The sequence below is a fragment of the Garra rufa genome, chromosome 16 (assembly GCF_049309525.1).
Source record: "Garra rufa chromosome 16, GarRuf1.0, whole genome shotgun sequence".
NCBI lineage: Eukaryota > Metazoa > Chordata > Actinopteri > Cypriniformes > Cyprinidae > Garra > Garra rufa.
Genome location: NC_133376.1, coordinates 23,600,655 through 23,625,018, shown reverse-complemented (window position 1 = coordinate 23,625,018; position 24,364 = coordinate 23,600,655). Strand labels below are relative to the sequence as shown.

At 37.8% G+C, this 24,364-nt stretch overlaps 2 protein-coding genes across 2 annotated transcripts; one reads left to right on the top strand and one right to left on the bottom strand.

Moving 5' to 3' along the window:
• Positions 1 to 1,151: 1,151 nt before the first annotated feature.
• ttc9c (tetratricopeptide repeat domain 9C) lies at positions 1,152 to 7,667 on the top strand. The gene is made up of 4 exons (XM_073820449.1): positions 1,152 to 1,268; positions 2,068 to 2,398; positions 3,865 to 4,047; positions 7,000 to 7,667. The coding sequence occupies exons 1-4, from the start codon at positions 1,257 to 1,259 to the stop codon at positions 7,146 to 7,148; spliced, it is 675 nt and encodes a 224-aa protein (XP_073676550.1). The 5' UTR covers positions 1,152 to 1,256; the 3' UTR covers positions 7,149 to 7,667.
• A 48-nt stretch (positions 7,668 to 7,715) lies between these two features.
• Positions 7,716 to 23,767, bottom strand: LOC141288323 (uncharacterized). Its single transcript, XM_073820448.1, has 4 exons — positions 23,162 to 23,767; positions 14,236 to 14,404; positions 13,140 to 13,343; positions 7,716 to 10,332 (listed from the first exon to the last, which is right to left on the bottom strand). The coding sequence occupies exons 1-4, from the start codon at positions 23,390 to 23,392 to the stop codon at positions 7,994 to 7,996; spliced, it is 2,943 nt and encodes a 980-aa protein (XP_073676549.1). The 5' UTR covers positions 23,393 to 23,767; the 3' UTR covers positions 7,716 to 7,993.
• Positions 23,768 to 24,364: the final 597 nt, after the last annotated feature.

Below are 24,364 nucleotides of genomic sequence, written 5' to 3'. Positions count from 1 at the left end.
GTCAATCTCGTGGAGAAATCAACACAAATGAACACAACTGCACACAGAAGATGTATAACATATAGCCTAGTTAAGCAACATGACACGACCAAGAGAGTGCCGTTTTCCCTGAAAACCACGATTGTAAATTTGACATTGATTTTATACAAGAGTTCAAACGAGTAGTTACTATACATTTTAGTACAATATTGTCAGTGTTGACTGTTTTTGCTCAATTTGGTTTACGAACATAGTTGAAAACAAAGATCACAGCAAAACAGTCACGCATCTCTGAGCAACACACAGTGATTCAGTGGTCCATTCCTAAAGACAGGCATGACTCAGTGACTCATTCACTTGCTGCCACCTATTGGCGGTTAAATTCATATTTAAAAGTAGCTTATCTTTGCATTTCAGATTCTGTGTGTCAGTTATGATGTACAATGTATAGTTATGAACGTTTAAATTGTTCAGGCTGTATAGCCTGATATGATAACTCCTTTAAAGTGAAATAAAATAGACTAGAATAAATGTGTGGTCTTTCCCACTCATAGGTGGGAAGATTATGAAGATTAATATATAATGACAATTTTATATTTAGGTGTACTATCAGTTTGTTGCAACTGGGATAGATATTTTACACAGAGAATGTCATTAAAAGTGAAATAAGTTACTGTGAGATGCCTAACCTCAGGGCAGAATCGTCTTCTATATTTACCTGAATGACGTCTTAACTTTTACCTGGACAAGACCAGCCAATCAGAACTGTGCTCACTAAAGGAGTCACTGGTATTGGAAAAACAGTCTGGAAATTCATTTTGGACTAGGCTGAAGGGAATATTTCCACTTCCGTTCAAGGAGCTCAATTTGATAAAGGACCAAACATTCAGTCTTCAAGGTCTTCTACAATTTTTCATGGGCACAAAACAGCTTGATATCTCTCCAAATAAAGGCGGTATCATGTTCTTATACTCCAGTAGTTTTTTCTGTGGGAGGACCCACCCACATTTATTTTGCCTCCGACGCCCATGGTTACATCTAAAGTATTCGATTTTTACATTGTTAATTGACAGAATTTTCAGAGATGTCGATGATCTAAATATGATGTTGCGCTATTAATATTCTACCAGTAGGAGGTAGTATTGCCAAATACAATTCTGCAACCATAACAACCACGAAGAAGAGTGTCAAAGATTTGTTTCTTAGCGTCCCAAGAATATTTTCGTCATTAAACTGGCTTCTAAGCAAACTGCAACCATTTTAAAGCATTAAACGCTATGGACGAAAAGGTAAAGAAAGATATTTGGCGTGTTGTTTCCTTTTATATGTGATAAAAGCTAGGCGAGGCTGCATGCTGTGCTGGGCGCAGTTCAAATTCATTGAAATTATGTGTTTAGATTTCAAAAAGTTATGAGTTTTTAATAATATAAGCTCTGTCATATGTACTTAGATCTTATGAGCGTGTTTAATTTGATTTATTTATTAGTAAGCCATTAAAATTGTCAACTACCACACAAAATGAATGAACATGAAAGTCATCAGTGTTCTGTTGGGAAAAACAGCCTAAGGTGGTTTGCTGGTCTGCGTTTGTCTGCCAGCCTGGTTAAGCTGGTCTGCTTATGGTTTTAGAGGAGAGCCAGGACTTTTCTAAATCTTCTGAAAATTAGCATACAGTCAAACCAAAATTTATTTAGACACCTTTAACTTTTCCCATATTATCACATTTTATTCGCTATAGTTTAGAAAATGGTAATAAAATATGACAAGAACTCAATAGTTAAACTGTCAGAATAAATTAATTTTCATAACGTCAGATACCTTTGATAGAAAGGTATGTAACAAAACATGGTCAGGTCAAAACGTCAAATCAATTTTTGTTCCCAAATTTTTACTGCTAGGCCACTGTATGAAGAACTACTACTAAAATGTCACAGTTGACTATTTTGCCATCCTTACATAAATGAACTGTAGTGTCCTGCACCCACTAGTAAAAAAATATCAAAAATTATATCTGGTGTCTGAATAATTTTTGGTTTGACTGTATAATAAATTGGCATTCTCGACCCTTATCTTGCTTATGTGTGTCAGGTTTTAGATCCTCCTGCAGGGGATGATGGATCAGAGGCAGAAGCCGGTGCATCGTCATTTTTGGGAGCCACTGGAGGATCATCTGCTTCCCGTTTGGATTCGCAGCTCCAGGATGCTGTTCGGTTAAAGACGGAGGGGAATGCATTCTATCGGGAGAAAAATGTGCGCACTGCCATCGGACGTTATCATCGTGCTTTGCTTGTCCTCCGTGGCCTGGACTCTGAGGTGACCTCTGCCCTGCAAGGGTTTGGGGCTCAGGTGCCTAAACTGAGCCAGAAGCAGGAGGACCTGCTGAGGAGCATTCAAGTAGACTGCTATAACAATTTAGCAGGTTTGTGGTTTGTATTCTTTCAAACAGGATACTGTGGCGCTATGAGGTGGTTGTTTTCAGGCACTTTTATCCAAAGCTACTTTCGGTGCAGTTTTTTTTAATAGGCAATCTAGGCAAATTACTGGTCATGTATTATCATAGTATTTGGTTTAACCATTTTCTAATGGTTTGAAACCTCCAAACCAAATCCTTCCATTTCTGTCTCAGTATAACAGTTTCCATCTACAGTACCAGTCAAAAGTTTTTGAACAGTCAGATTTTTAATGTTTTTTTAGTGTTTTTTTTTTTTTAAAGTCTCTTCTGCTCACCAAGCTTGCATTTATTTATCTGCATTTAAGCCTACAAAAACAGTAATATTGTGAAATATTTTGCTATTGAAAATAACTGCTTTCTATTTTAATATATTTTAAAATGTAGTAATAATTAATTTATTCCTGTGATCAAAGCTGAATTTTCAGCATCATTACTCCAGTCTTAAGTGTCATATGATCCTTCAGAAATCATTCTAATATGCTGATTTGCTATTCAAGAAACATTTATTATTATTATTATTATTATTATTATTATTATTATTATTAGCAATATTTAAAACAGTTGAGTATTTATTTCAGGATTATTTGATGTATAGAAAGATCCAAAGATCAGCATTTATCTGAAATATAAAGGCTTTTGTAACATTATACAATATACTATTTAAAAGCTTGGAGTCAGTATTTTTGATTTTTTTTTATGGAAAATAAATATTAGAAATTAGCACTTTTATTTAAATTGATCAAAAGTGATGATGAAGACATTTATAATGTTACAATGTTAGATTTCTATTTCAGATAAATGCTGTTCTTATGAACTTTCTATTCATCAAAGAAGTAATAGAGAAATAATTCTGCTCAGCTGTTTTCATCATAATAATAATAATAAATGTTTTTTGAGCAGCAAATCAGAATATCAGAATGATTTCTGAAGTATCATGTGACTGGAGTAATGATGCTAAAAATTTAGCTTTTAATTATTATTGTTGTTATTAGAAAACAGTTATTTTAAATAGTGAAAATATTTTAAAATTGTACTGTTTTTGCTGTATTTTAGAACAAATAAATGCAGGCTTGGTAAGCAGAAGAGACTCTTTTTTTTATCTTATTGTTAAAAACTTTTGACTGGTATCACACTTTCCACAAAACTATTAAGCAGCACAACTGTTTTCACCAGTAATGATAATAAGAAATGTTTCTGAAGGATCATGTGACATTGAAGACATGAGTAATGAGCTGACAATTCAACTTGCCTTCACAGGAATAAATTACATTTTAATAGTATTTCATAATATAACTGTTTTTACTGAGTTTTTGAATTTGAGAGCATATGAGATTTCTTTTAAACATCTGTCTGACCACAAAGTTTTGAATGGTAGGTGTTTATAAATCTTACCTGAGAAAGCATTCTCCTCTACCTGTTTCTGTGTTTCACAGCATGTTTGCTACAGCGAGAGGTGGTGGACTATGCACGTGTGTTAGAGTACAGTCTGAAAGTGCTCCAGTGGAGGTCAGGTGACATCAAGGCCCTCTACAGAGCTGGAGTGGCTTCATTAGAACTGGGTGATGCTCAGATGGCTCGACATTACCTCACACAGGCCAGCAGAGGGAAACCAAACGGTAAAACCCAATCACATACCACCTTGTCTTGTCCATTTCATACTTTTCCAACCAGCACCAGGGGTCGCCAGAGATCTCCTAGGGGTTACCAAGTTCACTTTAAGGGAATGGTTTACCCAAAAATGAAAAATCTGTCATTAATTACTCACCCTCATGTCGTATTTCTTAAAAGAATCTTAAATTTGTGTTTTTCTGAAGACAAACAAAGGTCTTACAAGTTTGGAATGACATAAGGGTGAGTAATTAATGACATTTTTGGGTGAACTATACCTTTAAGAGAACTAATGGATTTTGCTGGATTCAGTTGGTCAAATTGTCATTATGATATTAACACAGATGTCTAGCTGAGGAAAAAAATATCAAAAGAGCAATCGTTCACTTACTGCATTCTGTCTGCATAATATTTTAATTATCCATGTCCATATAGGTGTCAGATATTTGGTTTTGTCTAGCTATTACATGTCTCATACCATGAGCAAAGTCAAGTTAAAAATAGTTCAAAAACAAGTCACAGGACCCCAGCATTCTCTTCCGCTCCTTTCGCTATATTTAAATGCAAGAATGTGTTCTGGGTGAACAGGCATCTAAGCGTGGTTAAATGCCACGCAGAATCAGTGAAAACTCTCAGCATGCTATACAGATTGAAAGTGTGCAATGGCGTCATATGGCACATTTTTCAGCATTTGTGTATTTGAACCCTTTCCAGCAATGACTGTATGATTTTGAGAACAACTGAGGGACTCATATGCAACTATTACAGAAGGTTCAAACGCTCACTGATGCTTAAGAAGAGCCAGGGGGTGTAAACTTTTGAACAGAATGAAGATGTGTACAGTCGTGGCCAAAAGTTTTGAGAATTACATAAATATTGGAAATTGGAAAAGTTGCTGCTTAAGTTTTTATAATAGCAATTTGCATATACTCCAGAATGTTATGAAGAGTGATCAGATGAATTGCATAGTCCTTCTTTGCCATGAAAATTAACTTAATCCCGAAAAAAACTTTCCACTGCATTGTTAAGAAGGCTTCAGGGCATCCAAGAAAGTCCAGTAAGCGCCAGGATCATCTCCTAAAAGCTGCGGGATCTCCACCAGTGCAGAGCTTCAGGAATGGCAGCAGGCAGGTGTGAGCGCATCTGCACACACAGTGAGGCGAAGACTTTTGGAAGATGGCCTGGTGTCAAGAAGGGCAGCAAAGAAGCCACTTCTCTCCAAAAAAACATCAGGGACAGATTGATCTTCTGCAAAAAAGTATGGCGAATGGACTGCTGAGGACCGGGGCAAAGTCATATTCTCAGATGAAGCCTCTTTCCGATTGTTTGGGGCATCTGGAAAAAGGCTTGTCCGGAGAAGAAAAGGTGAGCGCTACCATCAGTCCTGTGTCATGCCAACAGTAAAGCATCCTGAGACCATTCATGTGTGGGGTTGCTTCTCATCCAAGGGAGTGGGCTCACTCACAATTTTGCCCAAAAACACAGCCATGAATAAAGAATGGTACCAAAACACCCTCCAACAGCAACTTCTTCCAACAATCCAACAACAGTTTGGTGAAGAACAATGCATTTTCCAGCACGATGGAGCACCGTGCCATAAGGCTAAAGTGATAACTAAGTGGCTCGGGGACCAAAACGTTGAAATTTTGGGTCCATGGCCTGGAAACTCCCCAGATCTTAATTCCATTGAGAACTTGTGGTCAATCCTCAAGAGGCGGGTGGACAAACAAAAACCCACTAATTCTGACAAACTCCAAGAAGTGATTATGAAAGAATGGTTTGCTATCAGTCAGGATTTGGCCCAGAAGTTGATTGAGAGCATGCCCAGTCGAATTGCAGAGGTCCTGTAAAAGAAGGGCCAACACTGCAAATACTGACTCTTTGCATAAATGTCATGTAATTGCCGATAAAAGCCTTTGAAACGTATGAAGTGCTTGTAATTATATTTCAGTACATCACAGAAACAACTGAAACAAAGATCTAAAAGCAGTTCAGCAGCAAACTTTATATAAAATCACTTTATAAAAAATATATATATTTCATTTAGCACTGCCTTTAAGAAGCTACAAAATATACTTACATGTTTCCCACAAGACAAAATAAGTTAAATTTACCTTGATCTTCAAATTCAAAAAGTTTTCACCCCCTGGCTTTTATGCATAGTTTTCCATCTGGAGCATCCGTAAGCATTTGAACCTTCTGTAATAGTTGCATATGAGTCCCTCAGTTGTCCTCAGTGTAAAAAGATGGCTCTCAAAATCATACAGTCATTTTTGGAAAGGGTTCAAATACACAAAAATGCCAAAAACCAAAGAATTTGTGGGACCTGGAGGATTTTTGTGAAGAACAGCTGGTGGTTTAATTGTTCAGGACAAACAAGGGACTCATTAACAACTATCACTAAACAAAACAAAAAAAACATCTGTGGATCATTCATGTAACAACACAGTATTAAGAATCAAGTGTATGTAAACTTTTAAACGGGTTCATTTTTATAAATTCAGCTATTATTTTCTCTAGTGGACTGAACATCTAATGTAAATTTTCTTATTTAGGTCAGTACTAAAGAAAAAATAACATGCGTTTTGTATAATCCCTCTTATTTTTGTAAAATAATTAACATTTTGCAGATTCTGCAAAGTGTATGTAACTTTTGACTTCAACTGTAGAAAAGTCCCATGAGATAAAGGTTGGGAACTACTGGTCTAATTAATATGCTGTCAGGGATTTTCAGCTACAATTTTCACATGGGAATACAGCATGGGAGCATGTTATGTAATGCAGTGAGTTGCTATTACATTTTGTGAATGCAACCATTTTCTTAAGAGTTTGTAAGATCAAACACCTCTGCTCTGCAGCCTTTGACTGAACTGCCGTTTCACATCTCCACTCAAATTTCATGTCACTGCTTAGATTGGAAATAATGAGACATTCATATCATCCTGTTTTTAATTTCTCAGATCCTGATGTAAAGAAACAGCTGCAACGAGTGGAGGAGAGACTCAGCCAAGACTACCAGAAAGAGAAGGCATTGTACAAAGGCATGTTCAGCAAGCAGAAACAGGGAGAAGAGCAGTTAGCAGAGGAGAAGGCCCAAAAATTGGACTGAATGGACAAATTCATGACTCAGCAGGAACATACATCAAGTTAAATGAAGCTTGAGCTGAAGTCACCAGGAAGAACATGGGATGTTTTGCCTCAGGGCATGGATAATGTGCTACACATGCCATTTACTGGCGTTGAAGGTCCAGTAGCGGGACTGAATGCGTGGCTTAAATCTGGTGCAACGTGGCAGCTCAAACAAGCATTTTAATGCACTTAAAATGCATTGTACTCTGTTCTTGTATGGTTAACGCATTGTCTAGCTGCTTTGCATTGTTTCTTTTTTTCAAAATAAGTCTTTTGTTGATCTAATAAATATTTTTGAAAGAACTCTATGCATAATTTATTTGCCTTTTGAAACCGTGCATAAAAGCTGTTGTAAGATTGGTAACGGCTTATGCTAATATGATTATGAAAATGCTGTGATTCAATGTAAGTCTATGACAGCAGATTTTTGTATATGAGATCTCACATAATCCTATTGTAGCACAAAACACTTCACTCAGCAATAGCACAAAATATGCCAAGCAAATCAATAAGGATCCTTTTAAATTGGAAACACATTTATTGATTTTTCATCATGTTTCAGTACAATCAAATTCTTTTTTTTTTTTCAAAGTCCTGAGCATAAGTTTAAACATCTTTTTTTTTTATTTGGTCAGCATATACTTCAGAGTGCTTTTTTAAGCATATGTTCATAGTAAAAACAACACCAGCACCACTATGACCATAAGAGTGCACATAGACACAGCACAGCATGGCATGCAGAAGCACCTAAGCAAGCAGAAAGAGAGAAAATCGTACGTTTGGAAAAGTTGGCAGCTTGGTTTCTCCCATTTTGAAATGTTCATACTAATCTTTCTTCTTGGACTTGTGGTTTTTATTGAAACTGAGGGACCTCATCGAGCCAAACACTTTCCTTCCAAGGTCGCGGAACGATCTAGAACGGGTGAGAGGAGCAGATGGAGGCGGCGAGGGCGAGAGCGAAGGGGACGAAAGCGGAGAAAGCGAGTGACTGCTTCCCTCCAGGCTCTGGGAGCGAGAGAGATGGAAAAGACTGGCAGTTGAGGAATGATGTTTCTCCTCCTTCCTCACAAGATTGCGAGCACGTTCGGAGCCCCGTCCCGCACGGCTGATCTCGAACGAGGAACGCCATTGATTGCTTTCCCGCTTTTGAGAATGTGGCTCGAGAATTCCCTGAGACTCGCTTCGGAATAGTGCTCGCCTTGACAGCCGGAGGCTGGAGCTCCGACTATCCCAACTTGTACCTTTCTTTTTCGAATTGTTCCCTCTTTGATCTTGCCTACTGGAAGATGATGTTTCTTTCAGTGAGGTGTGCCTCCAACCAAATCCTCCAGCTCTTTCATCTCTCTCATCGTCCTCTTCCTCTCGCCCCCAAAATCGAGTTTCGAAGCCCTTCCAAAACTTCCCACCCTTTTTAGGCGTTTGAGTGCTCATTTCGTCCTCCCATCCAGTGCCATAGTCTCTGCCCGAATAGCTACTAACGGTGGATGCACGAATAAGTTCTCTCGAGGCATGTTTGCCCTGGTAGAGCCGCTCTCCATCCCCACTCCTCCTCCACCCTCTATCTTGAGGCCTCCACCCAGCCCCGGCGTTCTGCCTGAGGGAGCCTCCACGAGGCCGAATGGCACTCTCCAGTGGAGAACTACACGGGTGAAAGCGTGGAAGAGAGCACTGAGATGGAGAATCACGCCGGAATACTGAAAGCTGGGCAGGAGTGAAGGGTGAATTTGAAAGCAGCCGAGGAGGAGAGTGGACTCTGGTGTGGGATGAGCCTGGAGAAGAGGCGGAGTCTGATTGATTATGTGGGAAAGGCAGAATTGGAGAAGAGCGAGTAGGCGTGAGACCTGAATTGTCCGAATGAGGGCTACCGGACTGTGACGTCAGTGCAGAATGGCAATCTGAGTGAGAAACTTGTAGGCGATGCTGTTGAGATAAATAATCCTGTCCACCAGCCCAAGCGTTTGATGGTGGTGTCAGATTAGTTCGGTCTAGTCCAAACGGGTGCTGAAATGATGACCGGAAGGAGTGCAGTGTAGGAATGTTACTTGGAGAAGCAGACCCTACACCTCTTTCTCTTTCACTCCTGAAACATTCAGCATCCAGTTCCACCCCCTCCTCCATCAAGCCAAGAACTACAGATCTTGGCAGGCCAGATACGCGAGAGATTTCACATACAACTGCAGAGTCCTCATTAAGTTTGGGAGGGCTGTCTGAAGCTTTGGTTGGAGGACAACCCTCTGCTTCTTCCCTTGAGGCTCCACTCCAGTCTAGTGACTTGGAGAATCCCATTTGCCCAAAACTCTTTCCAGTTATCTCCAGAGAGCTTCGATTGCTCACAGAGGAAGGGCAGGTGGAGATCCTTGGTCTCCTGCTCCAGTTTGGAGTGCTGGTGATGGTGGACGTCGAAGACGAAGGGGAAGCGGTTGGAGTGACCATATTGGCGGAGAGATGCCCACATGATCCTGAGACCTCTTCCTTCACATTTTTAGCATCAAAACTCAAAGTCTTGTTCAGGTTGGGATTCAGATTCAAATTCAGATTTACGTGGAAGCTGATGTTGAAATCCTCCCCTGTCACGGAGGGTAAGTTTCCTAGGTTGATGGAATTGCGACTTGCGCGTTTACCAATACTGCTGAGGCTGACTCTCGCTGAGTTGCCTAGGATAGACTTACAAGGAGTAACACTCCCTCCGGACAGGCTGGAGGAGGAAGCACTTCTTGGGTGAAGCCCATCATAGCAAGCACCTGCAATGTTTATTTGGGGTCCACGACTGGCAGTTTCAGCGGCCACCCTGCAGTGATGCTGATGGACTAATCTGTTGATGTATTGCTCCAGCTGAGTAAAGGAAGGAGAGGCTGGAGGTTGGCTCTTTGCAGGAGGTTGCTCAAGCCCTGGCTCCACAGGCTGCTCGCTCTCTGGACTGGGGGAGAGGCGGGTGGGGGAAGGTTCCTGGCAGGTGGTGAACAGAGGGCTCTGGAGGGCCACAGCATGAAGTGGACTAGGGTAAGGGTACACCTCTTTTGTCTTCCGAGAAACTAGGTCAGAGCAAAATTTAGGGTCCAGCTGAAGCTGTGGGCTGGAGTTGGGTAAAAGAGAGCCTGGGTGAATGCCTCCCAAACTGGAACAAAGGTCTGTCAGGAACATGAGGCTATTGAGCTCAAGATCCCCTGTTCATAAAGAACAAAAAAGTTTGTAATTTGATTATTTACATTCTTATTTATATTTAGTCATTTAGCAGATTATTTTATCCATCACAACCATCAAAAGAGCAATAATATATAAGTGCTGTGTAAGGCTGGACGATATAATGGAAAATCAAAATCTCGATTAATTCAATGTTTTACCTCAATTACGATTAAAGTATGATTTATTTAATGATTTATTCATTTATTTTGCCCTCATAGTTATAGACGTAAATCTGACTCATGATCGTGGTTGCATGTGATCATCCTCTTGGCGGTCCTGTACTCTATATGCCCAAGTATTTACTCTAGGTTCTTACTGGTCCATGGGTGTCGGAACCATTGTACGTGGGACCCTCCCACTTTTGAAGACCAATAATATTGGACCCACCGACTTTTGCCACCTCTAATTATGTCTGTGCACTTTTCAGAGTGCCATCAGACTCAAATCCATTGTATGATGAATTCCCTAATAAATTAAGCTCCATTTAGCTACATCCTTAAATTACACACTGCTGTTTCCTCAAATCCATTCCACTTGGCTCATCCAGAGTTACCTACGCCTGCTGCACTTCCAAGACACTGTAAACAAAGCAGTGTACCTGCTGCTCAGATACACCTGACCCTACCCTATACTTTATTTCAACTTTTTGATTATTGCATTCATTTTTATTGAAATCAAATGCTTTTCCGATGTGATATGAGATGTGAAAAGGGAGACGAAAGATTTTGCCAAAAGGCGGACGCGAACTCGGGTCAAAAACGATATGCTATGCACATTATCATTCACACCACTGAAAATATTATTTAACAGCCGTCTTTTGTAATGTTGTGACATTGTAGGAAGAAGTAATGAAAATAACCCCTGCCAAAAAAGGCGGCCTATTTGCACTTTGTGTAAAAAGACACTCCATTACTTAACAGGCACCAGACTACAGAAAATAGCATATTTTGTAAAACAAAGTTTGCAACATTTGCCCCTCCTCCGGGGTCTTCTGATGGGTCCACTGCTTTAGAACTGACATTGATGAGTGGTATATGTTGCATATGTTAATTTGACACTACGTCTTAAACGTGCCACTCACGTGCAAGATGCAGCAAAAGACGCAAGTGCAATGGTCATACACGTCCATACAGTGCCAACTTCACACGTTAGTATTTTTTTTTATGAGAAAGTATTAACAGGATTTGAAAAATAAAAACTAAATAACTGACATGGAAAATTATGTTGGTTAGAGGTTCTGAATTTCCGTTTCAATTATGATTACTTTTTCGATTAATCGTCCAGCCCAACAAATCTTGGTTAGTCTAAAGCAGTAAACAAAGTTTTTTTAATATAAATATATATATATATATATATATTTATATATATATATATATATATATATATATATAAATAAAGTAAATGAGTATACACTGCCAGTCAAAAGTTTTTGAACAGTAAGATTTTTAATGTTTTTTAAAGAAGTCTCTTCTTCTCACCAAGTCTGCATTTATTTGTTCCAAAAAGAACAGCAAAAACAATAAAATTTTTAAATATTTTTACTATTTAAAATAACTGTTTTCTATTTGAATACATTTTAAAATGTAATTTATTCCTGTGATTTTAAAGTTGATTTTTTTAGCATCATTACTCCAGTCCCATGATCCTTCAGAAATCATTATAATATTCTGATTTGTAGCTCAAAAAACATTTTTTATTATTATTGTTGAAAACAGTAAGTATTAAGTAGAATATTTTTAGGTTTCTTTGATAAATAAAAAGTTCAGAAGAACAGCATTTATTTTTATTGAAATCTTTTGTAACATTGTAAATTACTTTATCATCAATTTTGATCAATTCAAAGAATGGTATAAGCAGGGTATAATGTTACAAAAGTTTTTTATTTCACATAAATGCTGATCTTTGGATCGTTCTATTTATCAAAGTATCCTGAAAAAATTTACTCAACTGTTTTATATATTGTTAATTACAAAAAATTTTGAACAGCTAATCAGCATATTAGAATGATTTCTAGGATCATGTGACACTGAAGACTGGAGTAATGATGCTGAAAATGTAGCTTTGATCACAGGAATAAATTACATTTAAAATTAAAATTATAGTCAGATAGAAAACAGTTATTTTAAGTAGTAAAATTATTTCACAATAGCAGGCTTAGTAGGCAGACTTAAAAACATTAAAAATCTTACTGTTCAACTTTTGACTGGTAGTGTATTTATTTAGTATACAATAAATTATTTAATGATTTTAATTAGAAAACATCAAATCATAAACACTAAATTACTACTAAATTTATATTATTTTTTAAATTAAATAATACTTTTTAAAAATATATTACATAAGAATTATACCATTTTTTATATATATTTTAACAGACATTTTACTGTTTTGTAGTACTTATAGCTTTTAATTCCTATCATTAGCAAATAGAGATTTCAATAGCAAATAGAGATTTTCATTAAATGCTCATTACTATTTTACAGGATTTATATCGTATAATTAATGATTTTTAAAAATTATCTTATCTTATTATCTTATAATGTACACAGAATACTATGGTAAGTACTTTGCAGGAAGCAAAGTGGGGAAAAGAGAGGGGGGTGGGATCGAGAAAGGTCATCAAACCAGGATTCGAACTTGGGACCCTTAGCACAAAAGCGCTGTATATAAGTATGTGTATAAGTACAATTTTTGCTTATATAAAATAGGAGTTTCTAAGTTCTTCTTTCTTTTGGTTTTTGAATGAAATATGACTCAAACATGGCTTTTTTAAGATCACAAGTCATACCAGTAGAAAAAGGCCTTCTTTCTTGTTTCTCCACTGTGCCCTCAGGACACTCTGCATTATGAGATTCAGCCTCCCTCCAATGAGTGGCACTATGATCCAGTGAGCGAGGCCTACAGCTGACTTTCACTGACCCTCCAGGAGCCGCCTCGCTGGATACGGAGTAACAAGAGTCTGACAGAGAACTCCCACTGACTGAGTAAAAACCTGTGGACAAGAGAATGATAGAAAAGTTAAGTTAGGAGCATTAGGGGGAGCAGTGCTTCAGGGGTGACACGTGATATAAATGATGGGTTCGCCATAAAAAGCCAGGGTTAATGTTTGCCAAAGTAAAAAGAGAGCTGCCAAAAACACAGAAACTATGTGTCATGTTGAAGTTGAAAGGTCAACACTGAATCATTTGTTTCAAACAGAGCCCCAAGCTATCCAAGCTATGAGTCATGCACTTGTGTGAAATGTATTACTATTTCATGCAAGGCTCATTCCTCGGGGAGGGCTTAAGGATAGCTGCTTTTGATTTAGATATTTCACATAGGAATCTCTACACAGTTTAGACAAACAGGTTCCATTTTGTTGTGCAAGTTTAATCTTATCACAAAGAGCTAAAGTGTAGTTCCAAAACATGTTGCATGTCTTGACTTTGCATTGGATGAAGAGAAACTAGAAATCTGACTGTATGTATCTACCTCGTATTTTGTCCTTTGGGTCTCTTTAATTCTCCTAGTTACAAGTCAGTGTTCATGGAGTTTCTAACTATAAATCTTAGTATTTACCTTAAAAAATAATTTTAGTCATCTTTTCATAGGATATGACCAACGCTGCTGAACAACATACAATACTAAGAATAACCAACTGTGACTAAATAATTATATAACGCTCCAAATGCCAAACACTAAAAAAGGAAACAATACTGTGGTGGAACAATGATTAATCACGCAATTCGCTCTTTGTGAATAAAAAGAGCTTTAGTGAAGCACCTCGACGTGAGATATTTCAGCCGCCTTTGCTGCAGGTTCAAGTATCCACACAAAGACAGTCTGAACTGTTCTTTACAAAACACAAAAGGTTTAATTTTTGAGGAATACTGAAGTATAAGCACCTGAGCTGGGTCTAGAGTCGCAGTCAAGCGGTGTGGTGCCTGGGAAGTCTGGAGTGGGTGAGGACATCAGATCAGACGGGACGTCCCAAGACAGCGTTGACCAGCGTGAGCTTATCCCCTCTCCTGTGGTGCCGAGGCAAGACAGATCGGGGTTTGCAGGGGACAGACTCTGAAACAGATGGAGGAGTCATGTTACTGCAAGATAAGGTGATGACACAAAGACCCCAGTTACACCTGGTATTAACAAACGATCGTGATCCATGTGATCCCATTGCATTTGTAGCTAAACACCAATCCATCATGATACATCCCAGGCAGCAGCAAAGATCCTCCTACCCACCTGTCAATGGATTATTTCACTAAAACAAAAAGTTTTAAAAGTTTTAACAAAGTTTTAACTTTAACTTTAAAAAAACAATGGTTTTACCACACAAAAATCTTTTAAAGAGATCCAAAATGCCAACTCTGTGATTACTCACCGTCATGTCGTTCCAAACCTGTTAAGACCTTCATCTTCAGAACACAAATTAAGATATTTTTAATGAAATCCGAGAGATTTCTGACCCTCAGTAGACAGCAACATGACTGACACATTCAAGGCCCAGAAAGGTAATAAGGACATGATTAAAATAGTCCATGTGACATCAGTGGTTAAAATTTTATAAAGCTATGAGAAAAAAAAAAGTCTTTATTCAACAATTTCTTCTTTTCCAAGTCAGTTTTCGGCGCACATTCATGAGAGTAACGTGACGCATGTGGAAGAGAAGAAATTGTTATATAAAGGCGTCATTTTTTCAATAGTTTTCTTTGCATACAAAAAGTATTCTTGTAGCTTCATTAAAATTAAGGTTGAATCACTGATGTCACATTTTAATGATGACTATTTTAATGATGTCCTTACTACATTTCTGGTCCTTGAACTGTCTGTGCAAGGTCAAAAAGCTCTTGGATTTCATGAGAAATATCTTAATTTGTGTTCTGAAGATGAACTAAGGTCTTAGGGGTTTGAAATGACATGAGGGTGAGTAATTAATGATGAAATTAATTTTCATTATAGGGTGAACTATCCCTTTAAGTTAAAGGGGTACTCTACTCAAAAATTAAATCTCTCATGTGGGTTCATGAGTGTTATGAAGTGCTCAGATGGTTTAAAATATTAGTATTTTTCTCACACACACTTATCACTGTGCTTTAGAAGACACCGATTCATCAATTGGGTTCACATGGATTAATGCCATGTTCACTTTGTGTGGTTTTTAAAGTGTTAACTTTGAGGGAACCATCCACATGCATTACATAAACTCACAGAGATGGATTATTTTTATAAAAAAAATCTTTTAGTTTGTGCTGCTAATCTGAAAAAATAATGTCCTATACATTTTTTGGGCAGCATAAATGGTGAGTAAATGAAATCATTTTTAATTTTGGGATTTCATTTCATTTAAAATTTACCCATAAATGAAAATTCTGTCATTAATTAATCACCCTCAGTGTTGAGAAAAGTTACCTTTAAGTAATGCATTACAATATTGCGTTACTCCCTAAAAGAAGTAACTAATTACATTAATTAGTTACTATTTATAGAAAGTAATGTGTTATGTTACTTTTGCGTTACTCGTACTAATAGTGCACATAAAAATCTGGGCAGGGCTTGCTTGTTTGTTTTTAATATAAAAAGTTCTATTTAAAAAAAAAAGTTAGATTATATTGAGTCATTTAGCTTATTAATATGGTTGAATTGGATCATCGAAGGTCAGCAGCAAAGACACTGGTTAATAAAATGGGATTAAACACATAATGTTTGTATTATCTGTATTATTTAACATATTTAATGGTTGCATAGGTTGCATTCTAAGTTGCATTTCACTGTTTTTATTCATTCGAAGAATACTGAATCAGTTTTTTGTAAGTGAGATGAATTAACGCATGTTCACATTTATTCTAGAACTGAAGTAACAAAAGTAACTAATATATTTTCTTGTAAGATAAAAAGTAATGCATTACTTTTTGCTTGCGTTACTTGTAATGCGTTACCCCCATGTTGTTCCAAACACGCAAGACTTTCGTTTATCTTCAGAACACAAATTGATAGTTTTGAAGAAATCCAAGAGCTTTCTAACCCCACATAAACAACAATGCAACTATCACGTTCAAGGCCCAGAAAGGTAGGTTTTAACATCGTTAAAATAGTCCATGTGACATCAGTGGTTCAACCTTCATTTTATGGTGCTCTCGTAAACAGAAAAGAGAAGAAATTGTTAAATAAAGTCGTTATTTTTGTTTTCTTTTTGCACTAAAAGTATTGTCATAATTTTGTAAATTACGGTTGAACCACTGATATCACATTGACTATTTTATTGACTACCTTTCTGGGCCTTGAACATGTCAGTTGCATTGCTGTCTATGCAGGGTCAAAAAGCTCTCGGATTTCATCAAAAATATCTTAATTTGTGTTTTGCAGACGAACAAAGGTCTTACAAATTCGGAACAACATGAGAATTAAAATTTTTTGGTAAAATATGCTCAACTAAAATAACAGCATTCAAGACATAATGTCCACAAATAAAATTAGATTTTATTTTGTGCTACATCAGCATGTAGTAACACATCTATGTATTGAGTGATGTATGCAGTCCTGAAATCAGAGATCCTCTCCTCGAAATACGATCACAGCTGGTCACTGGAGGTGCATTTGAGATGCATGTTAATACCTAATGTAAACAGCAATTTGTCTCGGTGATCGGATCACAAGAGACAGATGTTAAGACATGTATCTGTGATGTATCTATTTACAAAACAGTACACCTGTAAGGCAAAGCCACATCATTACCCAGTGACTGTATGATGTCTAAGCCTGCTTGTGTAAATGGATTTTAAAGGGCTAATAAACTGAAATCCATCAAGAGAATGCTTTGGTTAAAGTTCAAAAGTTTTGAAATCTTTACTAGGGTTAGTTGTTTGTGATCCCCAACCTCCCCCCGTCACAAGGAATCTCCCATTGCGGCACTTCAGAGGAATCCCATCAAACCGAGTGACTATTGTGTATATCCTGTTAAGTCCGATCAACCTTCTGTCAGACTTTTTACGCAGACAATGCAGGTGATGCATTGCCGAAATGAAAAAGTCGGGGGAGGGCAGTTAATAAGCAGAGAGCAGAGAAAGACAGATGATGAAACAAAGAAGAGAGGGAGAAAAGACGGGGGGATAATGGGTATTGAAAGACAGACTTTGACCAGGCTTATCTCTGCTCCAGCAGTTTACCCACAATTCCTATCTTGGACTCTAAAAATATATATGGAAGGATAAAAACACACAAAGTAAAGAGTGAGCAGGACATTCAGGGAGGAAAAAAAGATGAAGGTGGATGGGGGCATAAAGAGACTAGATAGCAAAAAAAAAGAGTTTTGAAGAAAAGTAGAGAGCACGGGGGATGGGTTGCCTAGTGAGACGAACAGCATGAAGGAGGCATCTCTTATGTTAGACCCCCCTTCCCAACCACCACCACCACCACTCCTGGATATAACTGCCTCCCCCACTTCACTTCAGAGAACTGTCAGGCCTCTCTTCTCTTCCTGCCCTCTCTCTCCTTCTCTTTCTCGCTCTCCTTCTCCTCTCCTCTCCTCGCCCACACATCCGATTTAGCAGCAATACTTTAACTCTCTCTTTCCTGGTGGAATATGAACACGTGCATTGAAACCCACATGCATTTGACAAAAAGCGCATCTAGGGTGACCGTACGACCTTTATTTACCTGGGTCGGGATTTCGAAATTGCCTAAAATGTCTGGATTTTGCTTTCTTGTTGACGTTCTTTTAGTCCTCCTACACGATATCTACATTTACATTGCTTTAACTGCTCTCTGTAAATCCCACCCTTTCGCACACAATTGGTCGATTATGTGCAATGCCTACCTACATGCTACTGGTCAAACTACTTTTCAGTCATCACATTCAGCAAATATAAAAACAAAAAGCAATTTTAGGCAATTTAGAAATCCCAGCCAGGACATGTCAAGGAAAAAAATAGGACACACAGTCAAACCAAAATGTATTCAGACATCTTTATCACAGTTTATTCACTATAGTTTAGAAAATGGTAATAAAATATGACAAGAACTCAGAGTTAAACTATGTCAGAACAAATTTATCTTAATAATGGCAGATAACTTTGATAGAGAGATATGTAATGGATTACAATCAACCAAAAATTCAGACAACTGATAGTATGGCAATATTTGAAGCATTGCTCAGTTTTGTTCAGTCTGTGGTGTAAAAAGCTCGCATTAGCAATTAAAGAAAAAACACTTAAGCAAAACATGGTCAGTGTCTGAATAATGTTTGGTCCCAAATTTTTATTAAAGGAGTAGTTCACTTCCAGAAGAAAAATTTACAGATAATGTACTCACCCTCTTGTCATCAAAGATTTTCATTTCTGTCTTTCTTCTGTCATAAAGAAATTATGTTTTTTGAGAAAAACATTTCAGAATTTCTTTCTATATAATGGATATGTATGGTGCCCCCGAGTTTGAACTCTAAATGATCCCAGCCGAGGAAGAAGGGTCTTATCTAGCCAAACGATTGGGTATTTTCTAAACAATTTTACCATTTATATACTTTTTAACTGCAAATGCTCTGCGTGAACTGTGTGCATTCCAGTTTAGACAGTTAGGGGATGTTGAAAAACTGCCATCTCATTTTCTCCTCCAACTTCAAAAATCATACTACATCACTGCAGAATACTGAAAAACTTTGTAAACTTGTGTTTACAAAGTGAACATGCAAAGAAGGTCAAACGCCCTTTACAAAAAAAGGTAAAACAGCGATGTAGGATGAGTTTGAAATTGGAGGAGAAAATAAGATGAGAGTTTTTCAACATAACCTAACTGCCATAAACAGGAATGCACAGAGCTTGACCAAGACGAACATTTGCAGTTAAAAGGTATATAAATTGTGATCATTTTTAGAAAATAACCGATTGTTTCACTAGATAAGACCCTTCTTTTTTGGCTGGTATCATTAAGAGCCCTTTGAAGCTGAATTTAAAAACATTTTAGAAGTTCAAACTCAGGGGTACCATACATATCCATTATATGGAGAAGATATCTGAAATGTTTTCCTCAAAAAAACATAATTTCTTTACTATTGAATAAAGAAAGACATGACCATCTTGGATGACAAGGGGTGAGTACATTATCTGTACATTTTTGTTCTGAAACTGAACTACTCCTTTGATTTTAAAAGGAAGTCCACTGTATGAAGATGTTTTAGGTGTAATATGTCACGGTTTACTTTATTTTGCTATCCTCACTTACATAAATGAACTTTAATGTCCTGCACCAACTAGTAAAAGATTTGTAAAAAAAATTATTTGATGTCTGAATAATTTTTGGTTTGATTATATAGCCATCCCGTGAGGTACTTCAGTTTAATTTCCCTTGCCACAACTGAATGAAGTGTGTAAAGATGTATAATGTGCCTCCAAAGTCCAAATTTGTCCATATACACCCATTTGCACATCTAGACAGAATCTATACTGCATTATCCCGGTATACAGTTGCAATTTATTTCATTTCACCAGGAAGGGAATTGGAAGAAGCATTTGCTCAATGGGGGAAACCTGATACAGGTCTCACGCGGGGCGCACTGGCCATTTTCCAGCTCCCGATCAATTCGTGAAGGGGTGCTCTGGCACATGGAAACTACATTATATGAGGCTAACGATGCAAATGGACATAAAATAATGGAAATAATAAGGTGAATATCCAGTCATATCCATCAGTTCCATTGACAGAGGAATTACTCATTCAATTCCCTTACTGACACAGGAAATGGCTTAGCGTCATATTTTAATAACAAGGTGAGTCTTGTGGGAGGCAGGAGGAAGACAGCTTTTCAGCCACTGAATCAGAGCCATCCGCTCTTATATTGTATATTGTAACAGTCTAATAAATCAACGTCAGTTGCATATTAGCTATGAAATCAGATGCTGCATTCTGCACCGAAGTCCATCCTAGTGAGGGGTTAACATATCAGTTGCTCTGCATGGCACACCCCCGTTCTCCATCTTTCTGTCCATTTCCCTCCATCCTCTCCTCTTCCTCAGCGGGTAGCAGAGGAGAGGTGATATCTGTGACGCCGACAACAGAAACATTTCTCCATGTGATGTTTATGCAAATGGAAGTGGCGTAGGTGGAGAGGCAACAACATTGCCCCGATGATGACTAATACTTTTGTCTCATGATACATATTGCTGTTTCTCATGAGTGCATTTTGCCAAACTGAGTGGCTACTTGGAAGTGTCCTTTAAAAGCCTTTTGAAAACAATTTTGAACGCCATGAAAGAAAAGCTCTTAATCACATCACTTTGATCTAGGAGATTTCGGATAATTATATAAATGCCCTATAATAAATGAAGGACATTGGAAATTATTTATGAGCTACTTGCTACTATTAAAAGCATTTCACATTTGTGGCTTCATTTGAGTTCTCTTGCACACTGTCCATTTTGTAAAAACACACAATGGTGCTTCTATTGTCAACTCGTCCCTCCTTCTCTCATTACACAAGCACACACCTGAACTGCACCTGTTATCTGTCCTCCATACCTGGTCAAGAGCCCTGCCACATCACTATGACAAAATCAACATTTTGTTCCTGAACATCAACATACAGACAGTATGAGTAGATTAACAAGGAACTGATAGTGGGGTAAGATGTGCCAGTGTGTAAACTGTGCCACACTCTACAAAACAGAGCGTTATTTGTCACATGACTTTTGAGAGATGCACATGGAAAAAAAATTGAGTTGGTGAATTGCCAACCAAAACCATGTAAAATATGTGCAAATTATTTCATAGTAGAGGGTTTGCACTTACATCACGATTTGGTCAGTCGCCCATATATTGGCGATACTCAGATGTAAACAAGCACGGAGCACTGATTGCACGGTTAATGTACTACTGAATACGTTTTTCTGCTAATTTATGCTGTCTAAACCATGGAAATCATATAGATAAACAGCAAACAGCAATAAACAGCAAAATATGCTAATTTTGCTCAGTTCAGTGGCATTTTTTACATTCAGTGCCGCCAATATGGCCAACTGATGATGCGTTTTGAAAACACTCTGTTAAATAAAGCATTTTTTCCCATAATGTTGAATGCTGGGTTTTTTTTTTTTGGTCATTTGATCATAATTGACCATATTCAGCAGGAATAATTAGCTAAATATGCGAGTTTCATTTGGTTCAGTGCTGCCAATATGGCCGATTGATGACGCGTCATAAAAACACCCTATTAAATAATTAATTTTTCCCGTAATGTTGAATGTTGTTTTTTTTTGTTTGTTTGTTTTTTTTTTGGTAATTTGATCATAATTGACCATTTTCAACAACAATAATCAGCAAAATATGGGAGTTTAGTTTGGTTCAGTTCCGCCAAAACAACCAATTAATGACGGGTCGTAAAAACACTATTAAATAAAGCATTTTACCCATATTATTGAATGTTGCTGGGGTTTTTATCAAGTTTGTTTTTTGGTCATTTAATCATAATTGACCATTTTCAGCAACAATAATCAGCAAAATATGCGAGTTTCGCTCAGTTCAGCCGGATTGTTTATGTTCAGTGCCGTCAATATGGCCGACTGGTGACGTGTCGTGAAAACACTTATTAAATAATGCATTTTTTCCATTATGTTGAATGTTGTTTTTTAGGGGCATTTGGTCATAATTGACTATTTTCAGCAGCAATACTCAGCAAAATATGCACATTTCATGTGGTTCAGTGGCATTGTTTACACTCAGTGCCACTAATATGGCCGACTAATGATGCGTTGTGAAAACACTATTAAATAAAGCATTTTTCCCATAATGTTAAATTATGTTTTTTTATGTTTTTTTGGTCATTTGATCATAATTGACCATTTTCAGCAGCAATAATCAGCAAAATTTGCGAGTTTCACTCGGTTCAGCCACATTGTTTATGTTCAGTGCCGTCAATATGGCCAACTGATGACGCGTCATGCAAACACTTATTAAATAATGCATTTTTCCAATTATGTTGAATGTTGTTTTTTTGGGGTCATTTGGTCATAATTAACCCTTTTCAGCAGCAATAATTAGCAAAATATGCACATTTCATGTGTTTCAGTGGCATTGTTTACACTCAGTGCCACCAATATGGCTGACTAATGATGCGTTGTGAAAACACTATTAAATAAAGCATTTTGTAGAACTACAAAAAAATACAAACTTACAACTGCTACAATTTTTTCTACAAATATTCTAAATATTAAAAATGTTCTGACTTGTATCTACAAAATTAAGACATTGGAATGAGAGCAATATTTTAGTAAACTAGAACTAATAAACTAATAAATTTATGAAAATTGTTCAAATTGCATTTTCTGAGAAGTCATATTTCAGATTTCTCACAGATGCTTTTTCATTTCAGTTGATAACAGACTTCTTGATTTATAATTAGACATTAAATATCTTATTTTTCCTAAATAAAAATAAATAAATAAGAAAAATAAGATATTTAATGTCTAATTATAAATCAAGAAGTCTGTTATCAACTGAAATGAAAAAGCCTAAAAATGACACAGCTTACCCCACTCCCCCCATACAAGATTCCACTACAAGGTATTTTGTATTGGCGCAATCAACATGCATTGTATGCAGGGGCCCAAAATAGCTGTGCACTCCATCTCAACCTTGACACGTTGAAGGAAAAGGTGTGTACAATTCTGAAAAGTAAACACAGCAGCGTCCTGTATAGGTCATGCAACCTGAGCTCCACTGGATGCCACTGTCACCGTAACGTTTAGCAGGTGCCACCAGCGGGGTTCCACCTCAACGAGGAGATCAAAGTTAAAATTACCAGGAACATGATGTTCCTGAGGAATTTCCCATGTCCCCACTGACCTGTTGCCTGCGGGAGGTTGCGGCACCATCCTCAGCGGCGCTCTCCAGTCCTTCCCCCTGGTGAGCGGGCGCTCCATTCATGTCCAGTACCGCATCCACCATCTCCAGCTGTCGTCCTCTGAGAAGGTCCAGCTCCATTATGCCGGCCAGCGTGGCTTTTAGCCGCTCTCCGATACGAACCCGCTCGCTCCCTGACCATAGCGAATTCACACAATTGCGGCGTCCGGCCATTGTGCGCGCAAAATCGGTTTCGAGGCAGAAGCGGTGGTCGCCGGTTAACGGAAGGGCTCACTGCTCGCCTCTAGCCAGAGTACCGAGTGTCAATGCAGCATGAGCGCTGTGCAACATGAGCAACACCGGAGTCCGACGCTTAAAATTCAGAGTCCGTAACAATGTATCACGAAAATGCAGTACGGTGGCAACTCAACTTTCGCACTGAGGCACATGTAACAAAGGCATACTTTCAAAGTCTTCATTTACACCCCCGAAAATCCTTTCCCACCGAACCATTTTGAGACGCTACGACCATCACGTCAGCTATCATTCGGTTCATGATGATGATGAAGATGATGTGGATTGAATCATATGCGACACTCTTGCACACAGCTCACCGCTGTGAAGAAAAGAGTATGAATGGGGCGGAGCTAGACGCGAAAGCTCGCTGCTGATTGGCCAGAGAAGTTTTCGAATAGAATTGACTGGCTTTTTTAAGACGAGGAATGTGAATTCTGCTAGATAGAAACTGTAGCGTAGCACGACTTGTTGCCTAATATTCGAATTGTGTTAATTTGGTCAAATTTAACGACTAAATATTAGTTTAACAGATTTTTTGATTCACCCCAGTGATCGAATCTATTTGAATCTTTGAAGTCGTCCACTAGAAAGTGAATCAATGAGTCAGTTCATGAAATGATTCGTTCGCTTAAAACATTCACGAACCACTAAATATTCGATCACTTTCAACTACGCAAATATAGAAAAAAACGATGACCCACATAGTGATGTAAAACGGTAGGCCTATGCTGTAATTTAATGACGTGTATTACCCTACTTTGTGTACTTTGTGTCCAAATGATCAAATATCCGCTTGGTTTTGTTGGTTTCAGATAGCAGGTTCCTGTATCGGCTGCTATGCGACAGTCTTATCGTTTATGTAAACACAAACGACAAGACTGTTTCTAACCAGCAGGTGACAGTATCTGC

Coding starts and splice junctions, on each gene's coding strand:
- LOC141288323 (XM_073820448.1), bottom strand. CDS start 23,392: ATGGCCGGACGCCGCAATTGTGTGAATTCGCTATGGTCAGGGAGCGAG. Junction 14,405..23,161: donor CAACCTCCCGCAGGCAACAG/GTCAGTGGGGAC, acceptor CATCTGTTTCAG/AGTCTGTCCCCTGCAAACCC. Junction 13,344..14,235: donor CGACTCTAGACCCAGCTCAG/GTGCTTATACTT, acceptor TCTTGTCCACAG/GTTTTTACTCAGTCAGTGGG.
- ttc9c (XM_073820449.1), top strand. Junction 2,399..3,864: donor CTGCTATAACAATTTAGCAG/GTTTGTGGTTTG, acceptor TGTGTTTCACAG/CATGTTTGCTACAGCGAGAG. Junction 4,048..6,999: donor CAGCAGAGGGAAACCAAACG/GTAAAACCCAAT, acceptor TTAATTTCTCAG/ATCCTGATGTAAAGAAACAG.